Here is a 23,278-nt window from a genome sequence, read left to right on the forward strand (position 1 = left end):
CTGAAAAGTGATGCAAGAAAAGTAATACTAGATATATTGGCTTTTATGCAGGAAGAATAACGTATTCAGGCGCCTTTAATTCCGTTAGAAAAATTGGAAGAATGAGTTGCAGCGGCTACAGGTAAGTGTTGCCAAATATGACGAATAATTTTACCCATATACTCACATGTAATTTTATTAATATTTTCCCGAGAGACCCGTACCCCAGCAGTGGGGACGGGATGGGTCGTGATGAAAGTATATAATCTTTATTTTTCTTTGATTACAGGTGTGAGTGAAGCTGCGTACTTATACCTTAGGCAGTATACCAAGAAGAATTTCTCGCACCTGCAGCGATTTTAGACGAAATAATGATGATTAATGACATCTTCTTCTTCCACTAAGAGTATCAAGGGTTGGCTGAAAGAAATGGATTTTTGGCAATTAGCCTTTGTACATTGTACATGTCTGAATTTCTTGTTTCTTAAGAAAATGAAAAAAAATAAGTGTTTATAAATAAATAAATAATAATTAAGCACAATAGTTTTCTATCTCGTTATTCCCACGACCCACAGATATTACCTATATCATTGTAAAATCTAGATTTAATGTCTTATATCAGAACATAATCAGAACTAATTTTGTTTCTGTTCGCCGTGGACAATTTTTTTATACAACAAATGTCGTTTGATATATTATATCCTCTTTCATTTACTATCGACCCTATATTTTGATTTATCTATACTTATGAATGTACCTAATTATAAAAATAGGTAAGAGCAGAAATGAGTTGTTGTTTAAACCAGAAATAGGCAAAATTTTATCGATGGCATCACTGGATTCAATCACAGCGACGTCGCCACCGGAACAGATAAGATTGTGGCACTATACTGGGTAAAACGTGTATATTCCTTCCTCCATGTTTTCAACTATATGCTAACTAACTTGAGGTCCAAAACCAATCAAATGCTTTAAATTTTCCAGCAGTTAAAGACATAGGTAGGTAGTAGTAGGTACACATACAGAGTGTTGCAAAAAGGGTATACTAAGCCGAAAGGGGGTGACTCAGGGGGTCATTCTGAACAACTTTTGTTCTACGAGTTTGAAAAATTTACGAAACTAAAAAAGACCTTTTTCGGAGCGGTGGTAGCTCAGTCGGGTAAGCGCCCGCTTCTCACGCCAGAGATGCGGGTTCGAATCCCGGCGCTGACATGTACCAATGAGTTCTTTTCTGAATTTAAGTACAATATATACCATCGCTCTTACGGTGTAGGAAAACATCGTGAGGAAACCTGCATATCTAGACTTAGCACATCTAGATATGTGAACCCACCAACCCGCAGTGGACCAGCGTGGTGGGAAATGGTCCAAGCTTAGGAAGGCAGTTTAGACCTTGGGGACATGCACAAAGGTTCCACTCGAGAGAGCCAGGTGCAGGTACTGACACCCCCACAGAGAATAGAATAGAATAGAAGACCTTTTTCATAGAAACTTTGTTGGTCACGTGACTTTTTTACTATTTTTGCATTCTGGTTTCCAGGTGGACTACTTCGTGCTGATCCTGGAGGGGCGCGTGCGGGTGACGGTGGGGCGCGAGGCGCTGGTGTTCGAGGCGGGGCCCTTCACCTACTTCGGCGTGCAGGCGCTCACGCAGAACGTGGGAGTTGGTTAGTGGAATTGTTATTGTGTGTGTGACATTTATTATAAATAGGAGTGGCCCTAGGAGTGAACCTTGGGGTACGCCGGCTCTTTTTCTTTATAAGAAGAACGTTGGAGTTGGTAAGTGGAATCGTTATTATATCTGGCACATTTAGTATAAATAGTAGTGGGCTTAGGAGTGAACCCTGAGGCACGCCGGCTATCGCACGCAGAACGTGGAATCTGTGACAGTTATTGTGAATAGTCGTGGGTCTAGAAGTGAACCCTGAGGAACACCGGCCGGTGTTGTTAGCAAAATGTTAGCACCCGTAAGGAGTGTTTGTGTTTATAAGATATTATGTAGATTATAAATAGCAGTGGGCCTAGGGGTGAACCCTGGTGACACCAATCGCTTGGCCGTTTGTTATTTCAGTGTTATAATAACATATTATGAGCCAATCATTGCCATGTGCGGTATATAATCTTAAAATTAAACAATAAGTTAAATAAAACTTAAATAATAATTATTACCTACTGTAGTTATAGTGTGTGTTTTATGTGTTTGTTCAAGTAAATTGAAATCGGAATTTTGTGTAGCTGTCAAATCGGGCCTATTATATTACTACGGTTATAGGTGAACCGTGTGGTAAACCAATAGAAATATAAATAATGGCATTGATTTCAATCACAATTTTAGTAATCTTTCCTTCGTCCAACTATAACCACAACCCCACTCTCTCTCATGTACGGTTCATCAACATCATAAATAATTATAATCTAAAACGAATTGTTCCTAAACTATAATGTAAGCTAGGTATATGCACTAAGAAGCATAAAGATTTATTCTATTCTATTCTCCGCATGGTGTTTATGAGTCGTTTAGTGTGGTGTTTGTAGCTATGATATTTATTATGAATAGTAGAGGACCTAAGATGGAATCTTGGGGTATACTGAACGCTACCTGGTGATTATAATGTTTTTCTTTATAAAATAAATTTCTGTTTGTTTAAGAGTATTTTATCTTTATCTTTAAATTAACCCAACCCCCCTCTCCCCCCAGCGGAGTCCCCCACCCCGTCGGCGGTGGGCTCTCTCCAGAACCTGCAGGTGGAGGCGCTGCTCAGACACACCTTCGTGCCGGACTACAGCGTGCGAGCTATTACTGACGTGTTTTATCTTATTGTTAAACGGTAAATATCCTTGATTGGGTCGAAGTAATAGTTAAAAAATATATATCTATATTTTCCTCCAGTTTTTAGGTATCTGAGCTTGAATATTTAATGTAAAAGTATGCTACAATTCAATTTCACTTCCAAAATCAAAATGAGACTCCAGCTTAAAGGCTAACACCCAAAAGTTTACATCTGATAGTAAAATAAACTCCGTAGAAACTAACCAACCATCTATTATATTCTCACCTGGCTTTCTCGAATGGAATCTTTGTGCATATCCCCAAGGTCTAAACTGCCTTCCCAAGCTTGGACCATTTCCCACCACGCTGGTCCACTGCGGGTTGGTGGGTTCACATACCTAGATGTGCTATATCTAAACAATTATACAGGTTTCCTCACGATGTTTTCTTTCTCCGTAAGAGCGATGGTATACATTGTACTTAAATTCAAAGAACTCATTGGTACATGTCAGCGCCGGGATTTGAACCCGCATCTCTGGCGTGAGAAGCAGTCGCTTACCCGACTGAGCTACCACCACTCCAAAAACCAAGACAAACTACCATTTTTGATAAAGCTTTATTTCCCCCCAGATCTCTGTACATGGCGGCCAAGCGAGCCACACTCATGGAGAAGGGCGTGCTCTCGAAGGGGCTCGGGCCGACCAACGAACAGTTCGACACGGAGGTCGACAAGGTACGTGCACTGGAAGATATTACTTTTAACTTTCGAGAAGAGTGCTTGGTGATTGTGGAAAAGAAATCATCGTAAAAATCAGCATGATAGGAGTCTTTTTGAATGGCGTATCAAATGTAATTTATATAGGTCCGGCGCACTCTAGGCAGTCACCGACTGACCACTGATCTGACTGGCTATCTGGCTAATCTTTTCACATATTTCCATATTAAAAAACCTTGCAGAAGTATGCTTGACATACCTTTTTACACTCTCGCACAAGTCGACTTTAGCTATTTTTATTGCCACTTAAAACCCCGCTAGACAAATCCATAGTAAATGTAAAAAGCTTTATTGCAGGAGTTTTATAGTTAATATTTTACTTAAAATTGTATACTCTCAGAAATGATTCACCCCTATATTTCCTTTACCTATCCATCCTAAACCTACCTCACATAAATACACCCATCCCTTTCCAGCACGCCGCTTGCTCCTCTCGCCCCATCTCATTCTTAACCAAGACTATAGTGCCCAAATCTGCCAGCACTACGTCAACTAAAGCTAAGAATGAATCGAGTAATGGAGGAAAATTCAAGGTTTTTGCGAAATGTAGTGTAGAATTGTGTTGATTAGTTTAACCTTTTATAGATTTGTATTGTGTCTGATTTTACGGTATTTAAATGTTTGACAAAATGAAGATAGACATTCATAAGTATATTAAAATTTCAGACAAAGTATCATATTTAGTAAATTTATGTTAGCAACTCATGCGTTTATACGCAAAAATAGGATTTTAATGAACCTTACAGGAAAAACAACGAACGAATATAATAGAAGTGAACCGCTTCGATAGATCCTCGGAACAATGCTTCGACACTCAGAATAATTACTGGTTCAATTACAATCGAAATAAGGGCATTGTTATCAATGGTTAGTGTTTATGTTAGTGAAATATGTACAGACAGAACTCAATAGGTACTTAAGGCGCGATCAGACGGTTCATTCGAGTGAATATTCATTCGATGGAACGGTTCATTTTCTTTTAATCCCATGTTCACACGACAAAGTGGAAACGAACGTTCATTTATTATTTTCAATAATATGTCGTCGGGTGAGATCGTGCGCCTCAGAACTACAGAACGTTCATTCTGTGTGCAGACTGTTAACTTTTCTTTCTTTCTTTTTCTGAGTGGGAATGAAAGATGCGAATGCCAAAACCAAACATAGTTGGATCGGTTCATTAAAGAATTCATTCGGCACTTTTGTTTCATTCTGTGTTCACACGTATCATTTCGAATGAAAGATGCTGAATGAAAGACAGAAATGAACGAAAAATGAACCGTCTGATCCCGCCTTTATAGAAAATAATAATTAAAGATTTATTTATCTTACATATATATTGTTTTTTGTAATGTCAGTAAACCTGATGACGATGAAGTTAATTATATTAACGCAAACAGATGCAGAATCGCTAAAAGAAAATCACACGGACTTTCCAATTCCCCATCACGTGATGTCTGAAATCATACCTCTAGAAAAGTGCCATGAAACTCGCAAAGAAACAAATACATCAACTCAAGAGCTAACAGAAATAATTGAGTTCGAACGTCGCTCAATAGATGGCGTTAGTAGCCCTGAAGTAAATACTAACGTTGACTTTGATAAGAGGCAAAGTCGCTCCATAGATGGCATTAGTAGTCCTGAAGTAATGAATAAGAAGGACTTTGAAACGAGACAAAGTCGCTCCATAGATGGCGTTAGTAGTCCTGAAGTAATACATAAGAAGGACTTTGAAACGAGAGAAAATCGCTCCATAGATGGCGTTAGTAGTGCTGAAGCGAATACTAACGTGGACTTTGAGACAAGATATCTGGATCTACAGGAGAGAGTTTTGGATGAGCTGTCCAAAATAACGAGGATCCTGGAAAAGAAAGACCAGACTTGAGATGTCATATTAATAAAATGAATAAATAATGTAAGAGTATCTTGGTAGTTATAAATACATATAGTTAGGAATATATCATCTTTCGTACAGTGTCGACGTTATGTAAATTAGAAATAATAGATTCATGTCGTATTTGTAATACTCGTTATACTGTAGTAGGTGTACAGTTAGATCCTGCTTTCTCCATTCCATCCTACCCTAATCCTACTTATTTCAAGGCTTATTGTGTATCAAAGTCATAAACTGGTAGGTACTCGTATGTATCTGTGTAGATATATCAGCAGCTCAATACCCATATTACAGGCTCTGTCTAGCTTAGGGCGAATGGCCCAGAGATGTCACCACATATTATTATTATAGTCTAAAGTTTTTTTTCCTATTTCATTTCAGCTGTTGCAGTCAGTGGATGAAGACCTGAGCGTGAGCGGGGACCACAAGACTCCGTCCAGACAGGTGACTATAGTTCCCTTACATTTTGACAACCAATACTACCAGAAATACACTCAATTCCTTATAAAACATTTGAGTATACAGTCACATAATTATTCATTTGGAATACACCGACTGCTAGGGAATACTGAAGTTACTCACTTACCATTTATACTCTACCAAAACTAGAACGCCACAATCATTCTTAGTAGGGAAATTCTCTTGTATACGTCCCACAGAATCCACCCCACAGTAAAAACACATCGATCTATCTAGGGTAAAATATCAGAAAAAAATCACACCAATCCCAACACACATAACCCTTAATTGGGCATAATGATAATGGATCCCACATCGTTTTGAACCTAATCCCACTGAATTAAGGACGAAAACCAAAGAAAAAATTAGCAGTAGTCAGTTGTAGTATGCCCAATGAAGGGTTAAACCACACACACAACAACCATTCAACAAACTAACCCCCCGCCGATAGTTGTTCAACAACTGCTCTTCCCAGGTGTCCCCCCACCCCCCGCCGGCCTCCGCGTCCCCCTACACGCGGGCCACCTTCTCCCCCCCTAAGGACCAGATGGACCACGCCGTGGACCACTCGGACCACGCGGACCATGGGGACCACACGAGGGAGGAAGAGGAACAGGAGAAGCTGTTGAAATAACACACGGCTATTTTTGTTACGGATGGGGATATGTTATAACAGTAGTATTGGGGTGGGTTGGTAGTGGTGTTGGTATAAGACTCGAGTATTCATCAAGACATTTGAGTCTTTGTTCAAATGTAGGTCTCGTTGGTCGCACGATTTCCGAGTTGAAGACTAAATTATTCGAGTATTTTGCCAAAATTGAGTGTTCATAAGGGTGTTGGAAGCAAAAAGGAGCATAATTTGGAGTATTGTGCTGGGAATTTGAGGAAGGTCTTCTATGGGGATTTGGATCTTTTTACCGACAGTTTTTAAGATTGTTGATATTTTGTAACTCCTTTTCGGCTTGCAATACCCATTTGGAAACACCATGTATGTCAAAATTGGTCTAATAAAGGTTGTGGACCATATTAGGCCTTATTATAAGAATCCAATCTTAAATTATAATCCTACTTATATTATAGAAGCGATTTTGGTAAAGTATGGATGTTTGTTAGTCTTTTACGGGGAAACAGCTGGACTAATTTCAACAAAATTTGTTATGTATGAAGCTAGCATCCTGGAATAATACATTGGCAACTTTTTATCCCAGAATTTCCACAGGAAACCTTTTTAAGGTGAAGTGAAGCTCGCGGGAAAAGCTAGTGTTAAATATAATATAAAGAGTGCCATCTAAATAATGATAATGTAAAATGGTATATTAATTAACCAGTGAAATAAAAAAACCAAAGATTAAGACCCACCGCGGTATTTCTTAATACAATGTTTTAATTATAATATAATAATGGCCATAATACTTATTTAATTATCATTATTAAGTACGTAACTTTAATTTACGCTAATAAATATGATCCTTAATGAATCCCTAAAGTACATAATTAATTTAGGTACTTACATATTAATACACACTTACCTTTTGTATAAATATCGGTTTAGTCGAAAACGGTTTCAATTCAGTTTTTACAGATAATTCGCCCCATTGTACAATAGTATATTATGTATAAGTTTAGTGTTAAGATCGTCCACGGTATTGCACTGTTATGTATACATAGAACCTGTTATGTACTTAGAGTGCACGTTATGTGATGTTACATTATGTAGTTGGTGTGAAATCGACCAGAATTGTTAGGAAAGCGTAGATATAGACGTGGCGGAAAAAAAACTAGGAATAGTTATGCCAACTTATGCCACGATTATTTATATTAGAGTATGCATCTGTCACACATTGTCTGCATAACTTTATTCAGACAAAATGAATCAGAGTATCTCTTAGAGCCTGTTTCACAATTTCTGGATAATGGCTACCTGTGAGATAAAATACATGCTGTCACTGTCTAAAAAATTGAGAGATGAATGGAGAATGAGAGAGACAGCATGTTTTTATCCCACAGGTAACTCTTATCCAGACATTGTGAAACAGGCCCTAATAGTAAAATGATATTTAATTGTTAGATTGTAGAACCACACGCTTAAAAAATGCCTGTTATTTTAGCTAGTGTAGATAATAATGTTTACAACGAAACGAAATTGTATGACGGGTCATACAATGTAGTCAGTAGGTATTGTTAAAATATATGTACTTATTGTTTTATTTGCTTGTACCTAAAGAGTGTAATTTTATCATTGTTTCTATCGGAGCCAACTGATGGATAATTTATTTCATGTATTTAACCTACTACGGAAAAAAACTCTCAACATTTCACTCTGTACATTAATTCAACTTTAGAAGTACAAAATTTAGAATCTCAAAAAATACTATTATTTAAATATACTGGAAGTACTGAATTATTTCACGAAAATGTTGACATTTTAATAATGATTGAGCTAATTTAAATTATATTTTATGTGAAGAATGTTGAGGAATCATTATAACCTATGTATGAATCAAACAAAATCTTTGTACAATTTGTATTAAGTACGTGAGTTACTTTGTTCCGTATTTGTGTCGTAGGCAAAATTTATTTTGAATACCATTTCTGAAATTATTTTCTTTAATTACTTGCTTCAAAAGGTTCAGATTATCAGTACATACAATTTATTTTAACTTTGGCAGCATTCTAGTCCTTCTGTCAACATCAATTATAAATATAAAATAATTATATACAACGACAATAAACCAACAAATCTATTTGTAGATAAACATAGTACCTAGGTATTGCGCTCTCTTTAGAATTATCATAGAGTTCCAGAACTTTCCTATCTTAAGAAGAACTTTTTTTGCTCTCCATTTAACTAAATTAATTAACATGCTTTCAACTTCTAAAGGCCCCCAATTTATATTTTAACTTAACAAAAGAATAGTATTAAAATCGCAGAGTAGCATTTCTATTAGAATTTAAGATTTTTTATACTTAAAGAGAAGATACTTATACATTTTAATTTAACCCTCTGCTTCAAAATATCTGTCAAAAGTTATCTGTGGGGTAAAAATCATGCTACATGTCTGAAATTATGATTAAGACAGTGAAAGCGTGACTTTTATCGCACTAATAATTTTAATTCATACATGATGAAACAGGCATTTAGAATACTGTAGTAACCATAACACTATGTAGATAAAAACGTACTTAATATATGCTTTAGTAAAACAGTTCCTTGCTTAGTTTAGTTTGTTTTATTTAGGAGTTTATTTGTTGGGTTTTCAGGATATCATGTTTGTAATTTAATTATGTGTGATCTTAAAAATGATTGTCGAGCAGTCATGATAAAGGTAAGCGTCTACCTTTTGGTATCGTACGCAACGGACGCATCGCATTCAGTATTCTTTGTATAGAAATTCACACAAGTGCGTCCATTTCATCGGCATTGCCGACGCCGTTTCTCCATACATCTATGACAATCCGTTTGGTCCGATGCTTACGATACCAATAGATGGACGCTTACCTTTAATATCTTGTGTTTACGTTGCTATTAATTGTTAGTAATTTAGATGATAAGAACATTAGTGAGAATTGAAATGGCTATAATTATGTACGAGTAAGATTATTTGTTGTACTGAAAATAAAAGTATTTGCACCAGTAGCCGTGTCTTATTTTGTTTTCCCGTATACTGTATGGTTAGTAAGTTAAAAACTCCGACATTTAACACTAAAAGTCGCATAACTTTCGAACGGCTAGGCCGATTTTGATAAAATACAGCTAGGAATACTCAAGATACATCTTTGATCCGAAAAAGACCACACAATCGATTCATCGGTTGCTAAATAAAACACCAAAAACCATTTCAACTTAACCGTATATTAAATTCAATTTTATAATAATTCCTACACATTTCACACTCACTCACTGTCACTAGACTCGCTCATCGCCTCCGCCACCTCTATAGTGAACTTGTACTCCTGATCAGCCCCTAGATACGCGTCTGACATGAAGTATAGTGTATATAGACTAAGTTTAAACGAATCACACACGCTTAAAAATGCCTGTTATTTTAGCTAGTGTAGATAATAATGTTTACAACGAAACGAAATTGTATGACGGGTCATACAATGTAGTCAGTAGGTATTGTTAAAATTATGTACTTATTGTTTTATTTGCTTGTACCTAAAGAGTGTAATTTTTCATTGTTTCTATCGGAGCCAACTGATGGATAATTTATTTCATGTAATTTAACCTACTACGGAAAAAAAACTCAATATTTCACCTGTACATTAATTTAACTTTAGAAGTACAAAATTTAGATTCTCAAAAAATACTATTATTTAAATATACTGGAAGTACTTAATTATTTCACGAAAATGTTGAATAATGAATAAGCTAATTTGAATAATATTAAATTGTATGTGAAGAATGTTTAGGAATCATTATAACTTATGCATGAATCAAACAAAATCTAGATGGTACAATTTGTATTAGGCGAGTTACTTTGTTACAATTTGTGTTGTACGCAAAATGTATTTTAATATCATTTCCTTAATTATTTTCTTAAATTGCTTGCTCCATAAGGTTCAGATTATTAGTACATACCATTTATTTTAACTTTTGAAGCCTTCTATTCCTTCCATCAGCATCAGTTATAAATATATAATAATTATAACACAACGACAATAAACCCACAAATCTATTTGTAGATATACATAGTACCTAGGTATTGCGCTCTCTTTAGAATTATCATAGTGTTCCAGAACTTTCCTCTCTTAAAAAGAAGTTTTTCTGCTCTCTATGTAGGTACCTAAATTAATTAACATGCTTTCTAACTTCTAATGGCCCCCCAATGTATATTTTAACTTAACAAAAGAATAGTATTAAAATCGAAGAGTAGCATTTCTATTAGAATTTAAGATTTTTTATACTTAAAGAGAAACAACTTACCTATACGTTTTCATTTAACCCTCTGCTTCAAAATATCTGTCAAAAGTTATCTGTGGGATAAAAATCATGCTATAAGTGCCAATTTCTCCATTTTGGCACTAAGTCTGAAATTATGATTAAGACAGTGAAAGCGTGACTTTTATCACACTAATAATTTTAATTCATACATGATGAAACAGGCATTTAGAATACCGTAGTAACCATAACACTATGTAGATAAAAACGTACTTAATATATGCTTTAGTAAAAAAGTTCCTTGCTTAGTTTAGTTTGTTTTATTTAGGAGTTTATTTGTTGGGTTTTCAGGATATCGTGTTTGTAATTTAATTATGTGTGATCTTAAAAATTATTATCGAGCAGTCATTGTAAAGATAAGCGTCTACCTTTCGGTATCGTATGCCACGCACGCATCGCATTCAGTATTCTTTGTATAGGAATTCACACAAATGCGTCCACTTCATCGGCATTGCCAACGCCGTTTCTCCATTCACCTATGACTATCCGTTTGGTCTTACAATACCAATAGGTGGAGGTTTACCTTTAATATCTTGTGTTTACGTTGCTATTAATTGTTAGTAATTTAGATGATAAGAACATTAGTGAGAATTGAAATGGCTATAATGATGTACGAGTAAGATTATTTGTTGTACTGAAAATAAAAGTATTTGCACCAGTAGCCGTGTCTTATTTTGTTTCCCCGTATACTGTATGTTTAGTAAGTTAAAAACCCCGACATTTAACACTAAAAGTAGCATAACTTTCGTACGGATACGCCGATTTCGATAAAATATGGCTAAGAATACTTGGGCTAACATTATCTTTGATCCGAAAAGGACCACACAAAATCGTTCCATCCGTTGCTAAATAAAACACCAAAAACCAATTCAACTTAACCGTATATTAAATTCAAGAATCATTCCTACACATTTCACACTCACTCACTGTCGCTAGACTCACTCATCGCCTCCGCCACTTCTATAGTAAACTTATACTCTTGATCAGCCCCCAAGTAGGCATCCGACATGAAGTATAACGTGTACGTGTGACGTCCCTCGACGCCGCACACGAAGTCCAGTCGTACTTTAGCCGCGCGGCCCAGAGACACTCGCTTGATGGAGAGGAGAGTGTTGGTTTTGGGGTCGCCGATGACCACCCACCAGCCTTCTTCGCGTTTCTGGAAATGAAAAAGTGTTATGTTACATATATCTCTGAAAGTTATGTTATGTTATACTATGACGGAGAAACATCATTATCCTATAATACAGGATCTTTCCTAGATTAGGTTTATGATGGTTCAACCCACAACGCATTTGTTTCAACCTGTATTTTGTCTAGATTTATAGATTAAGTACCTATAAAAAAAAAGTACCTATAAATAAAAATATTTATAATATCTGAAAGTTCGTTCATCACTGCCCATCACATCCCCACTGCTAGGGCACGGGTCTCTTTATAGGGAAGGGTTTTAGGCCTAGTCCACCACGCTGGCCTAGTGCGGGTTGGTGGACCCCAACACAAGCAAGCTAGTTTTGAGAGAGTTGTCGGGTAAGTGGGCAACCCGACTGTCGGATGTTTTCAAGCTACCCGAAGGCCTCTGACAAGGCTTAACGACTGCTGCCGTAGCAGCAACTGGGACCTACGGCTTAATGCGCCTATCCTAACTAATATTATAAATGCGAAAGTAACTGTCTCACTCTCTTACTATAGAATAATGACATAATATTCTATGATTTGACATGATAGGTTTTATTTATTGCAGACAACTGAAAAACTTTATTTAATACCGCGATGTAGGATTTCATAGTAATTTACTATACTTATTATACCTAGCTTGTCACGAAGGTATATGTAATTGTTATGGTGTTACCTGTGGGAAGAAGGGCGCTATGACGGGCCCGGCCACGTCGTCTATATACTACATAGTTACTATATATCATCATGTATATACCTGTGGGAAGAAGGGCGCTATGACGGGCCCGGCCACGTCGTCCTCGCGCTCCAGAGACACCTCCACCACGATGGGGCGGCCCACGCGCAGACGCTTCTCGTCCTTCACCTGCACACACAAACATGTTTATTGTAATACATACATACATAAAAAATATGGTCACGACTGTAATCCCCGAAGAGGTAGTCAAAAGTGACTCGCAAGCGACGCAACCCGCTTTTCGCTGTGCGCTTACCTAATTGAGCTACATGTTTATCATAATATTTTGATAAATCACCAATCTTGAAGACCTTAAGGTGGATCTAAAAGTTTTAGGCTGCCCTTCCATTAGACGTGTTGCATTAAAGTTGTGAAAGACATACGTTCTCGCTAGTGATAAGTGATGTGCATACAACGTAGCATAGCATATCTTTGATGGAAAAGCACCCTTAATCCTTTAGAAAGTGAAAGTAAATTATCTGGGGTCACCGACCGTGTTGTTTATCTTTATAATATGTTTATCTATCTATGTGGATATATCAGCTGTTCGACTCTCATATTACAGTTTCTGCCACCCAAGCTGGCCATACAACAGTGTGTGAGCTGTCCCCCACATTATCAATTAACTAAACAAATGACTTTACCTCCAGCGTGAGCTCCACATTGAAGACTATTCTTTGCTACTATTGCATGTACCTTACTTTGTTTTCTAATATGTATGTGTACAATAAAAGTAATCAAAATATATTATGCTACCTCTCCTCTTTCTCCCGAATTGTTCTGTATTTATCTTTTCCTTGGGTTATATTTCAGCGGGACAAATAACCGACTATTACTATTACTCTATCCACATATTTACCTCCAGCGTAAGCTCCACATTCGGGTATCGGTTGCAGAACCGGGCCACGTCGGCCATCTCGGTGGGCGACAGCTGCAGCAGCTTGGCTCTGGCTGAGTCTTCGAGCTCCATCACGTCGAACACTGTCTCTACACCCTGGAACGAATGTTTGAAACGGTTTAGTAAAAGGTTAAGTAGAAGATAAAAGGTGGGTTTCCTACTGAATTTAGCTTATGGGTAGTCTTGATGATTTAGTATGAGATAATACTACGATAATACCACAGACATACATGACTAGATGCCACAAATGCACCCTGGAATGAACATTACAACCGTTAAACGGTTAGGTAAGAGGTAGTAGGTTTAGTAGAAGACAGAAGATGAGGATCAAGATCAGATCAAGACTGAATTTAGCTTATGGGTAGTCATGTTTATTTGGTATGAGATATTAAACGTTGAAGAAAGCTACAGTAAGATAAAACTTATACCTGTAAGATATACTACCAGCGCAAACATATAAATCATAATCTATGTACCTACAAGAAAATACTTGTAAATAACTATCTTATGTCATCAGACATCACGTACACTATTATGTTATTATAATTAATTCTTGAAATTGTAGGTTATTTAGAACCAACCTCTTTTAGCAATAAGGCCACCTATTTTATTGTTTTAACTGAGTGAAACTGTATTATTCTGCTCCTCTTTTTAGGTCTTCTTTGACTTAAACATTTCTTCTAATCAAATGTCAGAAAAGTGTACAGTGCGATTCACGCAAAAAGAGCTCACCTTCTCATTGCACCTCTGTATGAGCGCGGGCGTGAAGTGCGGCAGCTGCCTCAGGTACGAGTCCTTGGCCCACACGGCCTGCGTGGCCATCTGCGCCAGCTCCATGGCCGCCACCGCCGGCGCCAGCCAGCCGGACGAGGAGACCACGTCCACACAGGCTTGGATGAGGCGGATAGCCTGGGGGAAGAAAAAATTAAAAGATAAAACACAATGAGTTTTTATGAAAGTATGTCCCTACTTTCAAGGATATTTTTAATAGTCACAAAACACAATCTACACACACATTGATCATCCAAGACTTGGGAACAAGGGCCTTCGGCACAGTAGTCAGGATCAATAAGTGGTTATATATAATTGCACCACCCAGTTGGAATGAATAAAGGTTGTCATATAGAGATTGTTTTAGTCCATTACATTACTAAGTACGTCAATACAGGCTTAATTCAGACGGATGGCATGTGGAAGACAGTATTAAATTCACCTCATAAACTAGAGATAGAAGCTATGACCTGTTTATGTCTTAAAAAATAAGTATCCCTACATTTTCCGAGGGTGAACATGACGTGATTGCGAAAAGTTTTTTACTACCGTGGTGGATGGTGTAGTGGTTTGTGACCTTGACTATGCTGAAGGTCCCATATTCAGTACCATGGCCACGATACCCGTTTTCTAAACTACGTATTGTTTTATGGTGCCTGTAATTCCCGACGACTTGGTCATAAACTACAGGCACTATACATACCTTCAGCCGGACGGCAGTCTGACATCAAGGATCCATGGAGCAGTGGGTCTAGCCAGATATTTGTACTCGGGTCTTGATATTTATATTTATTTATATCTATCTATGTATTTGTGTAGATATATCAGCTGTCCGACACCCATAACACAGGCTCTGCCTAGCTTGGAGTCGGATGGCCGTGTGTTAGATGTCCCCACATATTTATTTATTTATTATAACCAAGTCCGGATCCACTAGCAAGCTAGTGGAGGGATCGAGATCCGAGAGCCCATAGTACCCTGGTCCAAACAGCCGGTTTCGTAATTCCGGCTGCACAACCCCGCACACCTCGGGTCCTGGTAGCGAGTAAGTAGTAGTAGTACCTTGGCCAGTATGAGCTGCGTGTCGGCCAGCAGGGGGGCTATGGGAGGCACACAGTAGCACATGGAGTACGGGAAGTGAGCGTGCCATCAACAGCTCTGGCATCTGTCAGGACATCAGGGAGGGGTCTCACCACCCCGAGGCGACTCTCCTTGTGAGTACTGTGGCTATACGCCGCAGCGGCTAGATCCACTGCTCCATGGATCCCTGATGTCAGACTGCCGTCTGACTGAAGGTATACTGCCTGTGTGTGTGTTTGTTGTACCGCACCGCGCCGCTTGTCGCCGCCGGCTTGTGCAGGACTACTACAACAGATGCTATGGCCAATGGTGATGAAGGTGGTGTATTGTACCTTGGCCAGTATGAGCTGCGTGTCGGCCAGCAGCTCGGGCGGCAGCTGGCCGCGGGAGAGGTGCGTCTGCAGCAGCACGTGCGCCTTCGCCGCGCCGCTGTTGTAGCGCACCGCGCCGCCCGTGGCTGCTGGTTTGTGCGGCACTCTGCGGAGTAAGGGAATAAATGATTAATTAACCGTAATTTTTACATAATAAAAAAAAAACTAAATGAAGTGTTTATTTGACGTAAAGTTTTATAATTATTTGTCGAAAGCCAAAACTTTACTCTACAAAGGGTCTGTTATAGGTCACGAAAGTAAGCCGATAGGGAGTCCTTCTGAACGGGTTCGTTATCGACGTAGATAAACGTCACTACATCGCAATTTGCACTCCATAAATACAGCACGCTGTAGCCATACATGCTGTGATTTTTGTAACACGCATTACGTGAGTTTATCGACGTCGACAAGGAACACGCGGCCGCAGTATCGATATATAAGAAGTGAACTACTAACTTGGCGGCCAATGCCTTGATGATGTTCTCCTCCTTGTGCCTCACAGGCAGGTCGTTGAACTCGGCCGCCGCGGAGATGATCTCCAGGAGGCCGCGGATCTTCGTCTTAGCTAACGTTACTATGTCGCGATTTACCATAAATACGGCGCTGTGATTGGTGTAACACGCTTTAAATGAGTTTATAGACGTCGATAACGAACCCGTGTAGCGGCCACAACGTAGATACTACTAATATTATACTTAAAGGCAAAAGTTTGTGAATATGTGTGTGTGTATGTTGGTTACCTTTTCACGTCAAAACGACTGAACTGAACTAAATGAAATTTGGTATAGAGTTAGCTTTCACCCTGGATTAACACATAGGCTTCTTTTTATCGTGGAATTCCCACGGGAAAACTTTTTGAAGCGAAGCTCGCGGGAACAGCTAGTCATGTATAAATAAATAAGTAAATTAGGTACTAACTTGGCAGCCAATGCCTTGATGATGTTCTCCTCCTTGTGTCTAACGGGCAGGTCGTTGAACTCGGCGGCCGCGGAGATGATCTCCAGCAGCCCGCGGATCTTCGTCTTGCTGGTCAGGGACAGGCTGAAGAGCTCTGGGGACGGGGGATTAATAGGACTGTTAGTCAAAGTCAAATGCTTTTCTTCATCGAAAATTTTGTAATGAACGGTTTATTTACAAAGTACTCCGTTCGAAACAGGAGCTCGTTAGTGGAAAAGACTTCATAAGTATACCTAAGGCTAATTATTGATAACTTAGGGTGAGTAGCACCAAACATTTCAAATGTTAAAAAAGTTTAAATATTTGGGGTCTTAGTTCCCAAATCCGGATAATTTTGGTATAAATAGACCACAAATATAATTTTTAGGTCCTTTTAACTGAGCCACTCTCTCGGTATTCGTCATCATCTATTGGACCACTCCATTCGTTCCTTGGACTGCCACTATTTCTTAATTTCTCGTGAGTAGTCTCGCTCACCGATGGTGGTGTAGTGTATGTAGTAGTAGGACGCGATCATGCCCAGGTTCAGCGGCTGCAGGTCCAGCTCGTCTTCCACACAGACACACCGCGCCTGCTCCAGCTCCGCCAAAGTGCTCTCGACGAGTTCCGACAGGTGGTCGGATAAGTGTCTGCAAGAAGGAGAGAATACATTATTTTTTAGCCGTCTTAAAACTAATACGTTCAGGATGAAAGTCAACGAAAAAGTTGGGGGTTACAGAATTCGTATAGAATTCTAGTTCATAAAATATACAAACGACACTATAATATAAGTATTATTATGTATAAAAGCCCCCAAAGTAGTGACCCCGACATCCTTATAGTGTAGATAAATACGTTAATCACATAGCTGTAACTAAAAAAATATGAAATCACTTTTCTTGATGATAGAGAAAGCTATCTAAACAACTTTAATCCTAGCAAAATTTGAGAAATTCGTCGCTCTATAAACCCTGTGGCTCCAAAAATCTTGTAGCTCTAAAAAAACCTGTTTATCTAAAAACCCTGTGGCTCTAAAAACCCTCTTGCTCTAAAACCACTGTGACTCTATAAACCCTATAAACCCTCTAAAAACCCAGGAACCTTTCCTTTCCTTGTGTGTTGAGTATGTCTGTAATTGGTAGGTACATTAAATCTAGCGATATTTGTAAAATTCATCAGTCTATATACCAAACACCCTGTATAACTCTCCCTACCTGTGTGTAACCCCCTGTAGGTTGTAGTAGTTGGGGTTGGCGGCGAGGCGGCGGTACAGGAAGCTCCACGTCAGGTAGTCCACTGCGTCCTGCTTGTTCTCTATGTGACAACACCCTGTATAACTCTCCCTACCTGTGTGTAACCCCCTGTAGGTTGTAGTAGTTGGGGTTGGCGGCGAGGCGGCGGTACAGGAAGCTCCACGTCAGGTAGTCCACTGCGTCCTGCTTGTTCTCTATGTGACAACACCCTGTATAACTCTCCCTACCTGTGTGTAACCCCCTGTAGGTTGTAGTAGTTGGGGTTGGCGGCGAGGCGGCGGTACAGGAAGCTCCACGTCAGGTAGTCCACTGCGTCCTGCTTGTTCTCTATGTGACAACACCCTGTATAACTCTCCCTACCTGTGTGTAACCCCCTGTAGGTTGTAGTAGTTGGGGTTGGCGGCGAGGCGGCGGTACAGGAAGCTCCACGTCAGGTAGTCCACTGCGTCCTGCTTGTTCTCTATGTGACAACACCCTGTATAACTCTCCCTACCTGTGTGTAACCCCCTGTAGGTTGTAGTAGTTGGGGTTGGCGGCGAGGCGGCGGTACAGGAAGCTCCACGTCAGGTAGTCCACTGCGTCCTGCTTGTTCTCTATGTGACAACACCCTGTATAACTCTCCCTACCTGTGTGTAACCCCCTGTAGGTTGTAGTAGTTGGGGTTGGCGGCGAGGCGGCGGTACAGGAAGCTCCACGTCAGGTAGTCCACTGCGTCCTGCTTGTTCTCTATGTGACAACACCCTGTATAACTCTCCCTACCTGTGTGTAACCCCCTGTAGGTTGTAGTAGTTGGGGTTGGCGGCGAGGCGGCGGTACAGGAAGCTCCACGTCAGGTAGTCCACTGCGTCCTGCTTGTTCTCTATGTGACAACACCCTGTATAACTCTCCCTACCTGTGTGTAACCCCCTGTAGGTTGTAGTAGTTGGGGTTGGCGGCGAGGCGGCGGTACAGGAAGCTCCACGTCAGGTAGTCCACTGCGTCCTGTTTGTTCTCTATGGTTTTTGTGACTATTTCCGCGTTTAGGTGGTCGTGAAGGCGGTGGTCGAGATGGCTCTGTGGGGAGAAAGGGTTTCAATAATATTTTTTATATAGAAAAACATCAACCATCTCGTGTTCTACTAATGCAAAGATGCATTAACATTAAGCGGTACCGTATAGGGGATATCAACGCGCTTCAGTCAGTGTTTTAATTGCAAACAATCGCTATAAATTTTCAACGTTCCTAAGAAACTATGCATTTTACGTGTGGCACATAAAAACGCTTCTCTTTCAGCTGTTTTTTAGCCAGACAGACACACAGACACACATTTCTCTCATTTCCTCGCCTCTTATTTAGCTTTTGCATTAAAAACACCCCTAAAATGCCTTCATTAACCAACGCGCTCTTCGCCAAAATCAATTTTACCTATAAAATGCCCTACATACCTCTATCGGCAGACACTCATTCAGCAACTTCGTAAAGAAGGGCTTATGCTGAGAGGCGCACATCAAGACAGCGGTACACCCGGGCTCGCCGGGGCGACACGCCCGTCCCAGCATGTGCAGGATGGTGGTGATCGGGTACTGCTCGTACGAGTGGGTCTTGCCGTTGTATCTGTGGAAGGAATCGAGGTTATAGTCTAATTTATTAAAAAAAAAAACTGTCTATCGCACATCTCCGATATTGACAGATTGTCAGGACCAATAGCAATGCAGTAATAAATTACGCAGAAAAGAGTATTGGATTTTGAACATAATCACGTTGTTCATAATCACGTGGTTATCCCCAAGCCTTTACAGCCACAGATGTCGTGCACCATACTCCACCTAGTTGCACCTGGAGCTGCCGCTTCAGTGCCACTTGTGTCGTCTTGTGTTTACATTATGAGATTCTAAACTATCCATGTTTTTGTTAGTGATGCGAGCTGAGTGTATTGATTTTCGCACAGAATTACGTGGTAACTATAGCCGTGTCATCCACTATATGTCAAGTGTAATATATGCAGCTACAAATCCTAAAATGCCACACAAACGTGAAATATGCAAATCTAAAATTTTCAAAATTTCCTAATTTTAGCCACTCACGTGTGCGTATCCGCCACAATCGCCGTGTGCGCGTGCGCAGCGAAGCTCCAGGCGCAGTCGGCGGCGCACACACACAGCTGCATCGCGCCGGCCTGCAGCAGCTGCTGCAGCGCGCGGCGCGCGGGGGGCGCCACGCCGCCGTGCAGGTAGCCCACGCCCAGGGAGACCGTCTCGCGGAGCATCTGGGGGGGGATAGGGTTACCTTAGTTAATGTATAAAAAGTGTGGCCATTAGTGCTGTGCCCTCCCTGAGGCAAACGCGACGAGGTACGGGGCGGGGTCGCCACGAGCGTGACAGAGAGCAGTGGCCGATGTCCCTACCGTCTCACCGCGCGCATGCCTCCGGCAGTGCACAGCACTAATAGGGCACATTATAATAATATGTCAGGAAATTTTACACATGGCTGCGAGGATGCGCTCAGAGACAACGAAGTTTGATCTCAGAATGTATGTTTATTCCGTATGCATTGCTATAAATATGATCTGGTTAAGATTTTGATACAGCTCACGGCGCCACCACAACCACTTAACCTAACTGACGACGCCGACATTTAAAACCCTATAACACACATAATAAGCACATAACTTCTGAACGGCTGGACTGATTTCGATAAAACTTGGATTGATATATTTTCCATAAAATTTCCTATCTTACAAACAAATCTGCATCCAAATCCATCCATCCATTCAACACTTACGGCCAAAAGCAAAATATATTGAAATATCCTGAATCTGCGCTAAATAAGGCTGCAGCGCATCCGGATGCGCATGTAGAAACGCCTAAGGCTTCCTCGCCGCCGCCGCCGCCGCCAGTAGATCCGCAGCCAGCAGTCTTGCCCGTCGTCGAGTGGGTACGAAGACTACGCAAGGGGAAGTCCCAGCCGAGCGGGTGATCGCGTTGTAGATGGGCTTGATACCCTAACGCACTTAACCTCTAGAATGCCGTGTGCCAGATCTGTCCCAGCCCCCCTTGTCTGCCTAGTGACAGATCTGTCCCAAGAGCACTTCATCGCGATTTTTGTGATTTTAGTTATTAATTACCACGAAATAGAGTATGAAATCACCTGTTATTTATTCTATATGAATGAAACAACCATCGACAACATTAATTGAGTCAAAAACTTCACTTGTTTGCTAGTAGCGCGAAATTCAAATTTTGGTACTTTGAATAGTCCTTGTACTCGCGACTGTTGGTAATAAAATAGTGATTTCGTATCGAAAAAATGTCATAAGGAAAGTAAATACTATGTTTTCTTGTTATTTATTCAATTTTGAAGGTATAGTGATAAATCAATATTATAAAAAATTACAAAAAAATGAGTTTTTATCTATCTAAAATTGTACCGTATTATTGCCTGAAGGGTGCGTAACTTTGTAAACCGTTTTCTAGTCTGTTATGTAAAAACATCAATAAATAATTTATTTCATTTATAAAGATAATTTTATTGATAATAGGGGCCGTCCATTAATCACGTGAGGCTCAAAGGGGGAGGGAGGGGGTACTGAAAACCTCACGAAACATCACGAGGGGGGAGGGGGGGTTCTCGTTAGACATCACGTGTATTAATTTTTTGTCAAAAATTAGGTATTTCTGAACCGATATTTTGGACGGCGCAAAAAATTTTACGATTTGTAGTATGACATATATTTTTTCTAGTCAAAAATTGCCTTTACATAGACTTCCAAAAAAATACACGTGATCCAGGGGGGGGGAGGGGGGGTATGGTCCCAAACCTCACCAAATATCACCAGGGGGGAGGGGGGGGTCAAAAAATGAGAAAAACGACCTCACGTGATTAATGGACGGCCCCATACATATTTATATCGGTTTTTTCAATAAATACCCAAAATATTAGGGAATATCAATATTTATAAAGGTGCATGCAAAATTCACACACACACATACGCAAACAAAATGGCCGCCGCTCGTGTATGTACACGAAGTGCGTTGGCTTGTTATACAGCGTGTTTTATTTTTTAGGATCATCGCTCTACTGAACGTGAAGTTTAGGCTCTTTAGAATGCTATCGGTGTATAGATGAGTCTGAGAAGGTGATTACCTGGCCTATTTATATAAATAAATATATGTATTTATATATGTATATATTTATAGTATCATAGGTTAACAAATAAGTAAATATGATTCAGTAAGTAACTTACGTTTAAGTTTTTATAATTTAGTATGCTAAAATACGAAACATTATAAAAACAATTATCATTTTTGTTTTATTTCGTCAAAAGTGAACACCCTGGATTTGGGACAGATCTGTCACACGGCGCACTGGAGCAAGCTCTTGTCACGCACACATGCACATGTACAGAGAATGGAGTCTTTTGAAATAAAGCAAATTATAATCAGTTTTCAAAATATAAATTATGAATCTATTTCCTCTAGAGTTTATATTTTATTGATATCAGTTGATAGCTGTATAATCTCTTCAAGTAATAAATATAAAAAATCCTGGATTGAAACTAAAATTATATTGAAAAAGACGTATTTTTCTGTGATGGGTGCAGTTTCAAGTAAAAATCTGTAATCAATGACCTACAGAAATCAAATTAAACAATTATAATCAATAAAATTAATTGTAACACGTTCATTAGCTATCTGACAATAAATTACAATCAATACATTATTGAGTACCAAACAATAATACCCAAATATTCATATAAATGTCCCGCGCGGGCGCTCTCTGCTGTCAAAAAGCGCCGGCAGACGGCAGTTACATGTGTGCGCGGCTGTTCGGCATAGGAAAGGTTAATAGCGCATAACTTTTGAACGGCTGGACCGATTTTAATGAAACCTGAATCGGTGCCTTCTCCATAAATTTTCTATCTAACAAACCTATTGACAACCAAATCTGGCCATCCATTCCACACTTATAGCCAAAAATAGCCAAAAAAACAAAAACTTTTTTTTTGTAAAATTCATTGTTTCCTTTTTTACATACCTTATCCTGAATCTGCGCCAGATAAGGCTGCAGCGCATCTGGCGGGGCATGTAGGAACATCTTAGGCTTCCCAGCAGCCGCCGCCGCCGCCAACAAATCCGCAGCCAGCAGTCTTGCCCGGCGTCGAGTGGGTACAAAGACCACGCATGGGGTGGTGCCAGCTGAGCGGGTGATCGCGTTGTAGATAAACTTGATACCCTCACGCACTTAATAGCGCATAACTTTGG

At 39.8% G+C, this 23,278-nt stretch overlaps 2 protein-coding genes across 2 annotated transcripts in view; one reads left to right on the forward strand and one right to left on the reverse strand.

The window, feature by feature from the left end:
- The window catches only part of LOC105391131 (unextended protein), a 32,657-nt gene extending 26,028 nt beyond the window's left edge, over positions 1 to 6,629 (forward strand). Inside the window, exons 11-15 of the mRNA XM_048629920.1 lie at positions 1,520 to 1,646; positions 2,678 to 2,807; positions 3,380 to 3,482; positions 5,797 to 5,859; positions 6,326 to 6,629. Coding sequence (XP_048485877.1) covers positions 1,520 to 1,646; positions 2,678 to 2,807; positions 3,380 to 3,482; positions 5,797 to 5,859; positions 6,326 to 6,508 — 606 coding nt within the window. The 3' untranslated portion in view covers positions 6,509 to 6,629. The remainder of the gene's footprint in view (positions 1 to 1,519; positions 1,647 to 2,677; positions 2,808 to 3,379; positions 3,483 to 5,796; positions 5,860 to 6,325) is intronic.
- Positions 6,630 to 11,679: 5,050 nt separating this feature from the next.
- LOC105381757 (putative U5 small nuclear ribonucleoprotein 200 kDa helicase) overlaps positions 11,680 to 23,278 on the reverse strand; it is a 68,774-nt gene continuing 57,175 nt past the window's right edge. Inside the window, exons 36-45 of the mRNA XM_048629957.1 lie at positions 20,102 to 20,283; positions 19,463 to 19,631; positions 18,930 to 19,090; positions 17,283 to 17,434; positions 16,767 to 16,899; positions 15,810 to 15,954; positions 14,359 to 14,535; positions 13,588 to 13,722; positions 12,750 to 12,857; positions 11,680 to 11,975 (exon numbers count right to left, since the gene is read on the reverse strand). Of these exons, the coding sequence (XP_048485914.1) occupies positions 11,736 to 11,975; positions 12,750 to 12,857; positions 13,588 to 13,722; positions 14,359 to 14,535; positions 15,810 to 15,954; positions 16,767 to 16,899; positions 17,283 to 17,434; positions 18,930 to 19,090; positions 19,463 to 19,631; positions 20,102 to 20,283 (1,602 nt within the window). The 3' untranslated portion in view covers positions 11,680 to 11,735. The remainder of the gene's footprint in view (positions 11,976 to 12,749; positions 12,858 to 13,587; positions 13,723 to 14,358; positions 14,536 to 15,809; positions 15,955 to 16,766; positions 16,900 to 17,282; positions 17,435 to 18,929; positions 19,091 to 19,462; positions 19,632 to 20,101; positions 20,284 to 23,278) is intronic.

Source organism: Plutella xylostella, chromosome 24 (genome assembly GCF_932276165.1).
Source record: "Plutella xylostella chromosome 24, ilPluXylo3.1, whole genome shotgun sequence".
Taxonomy (NCBI): Eukaryota; Metazoa; Arthropoda; class Insecta; order Lepidoptera; family Plutellidae; genus Plutella; species Plutella xylostella.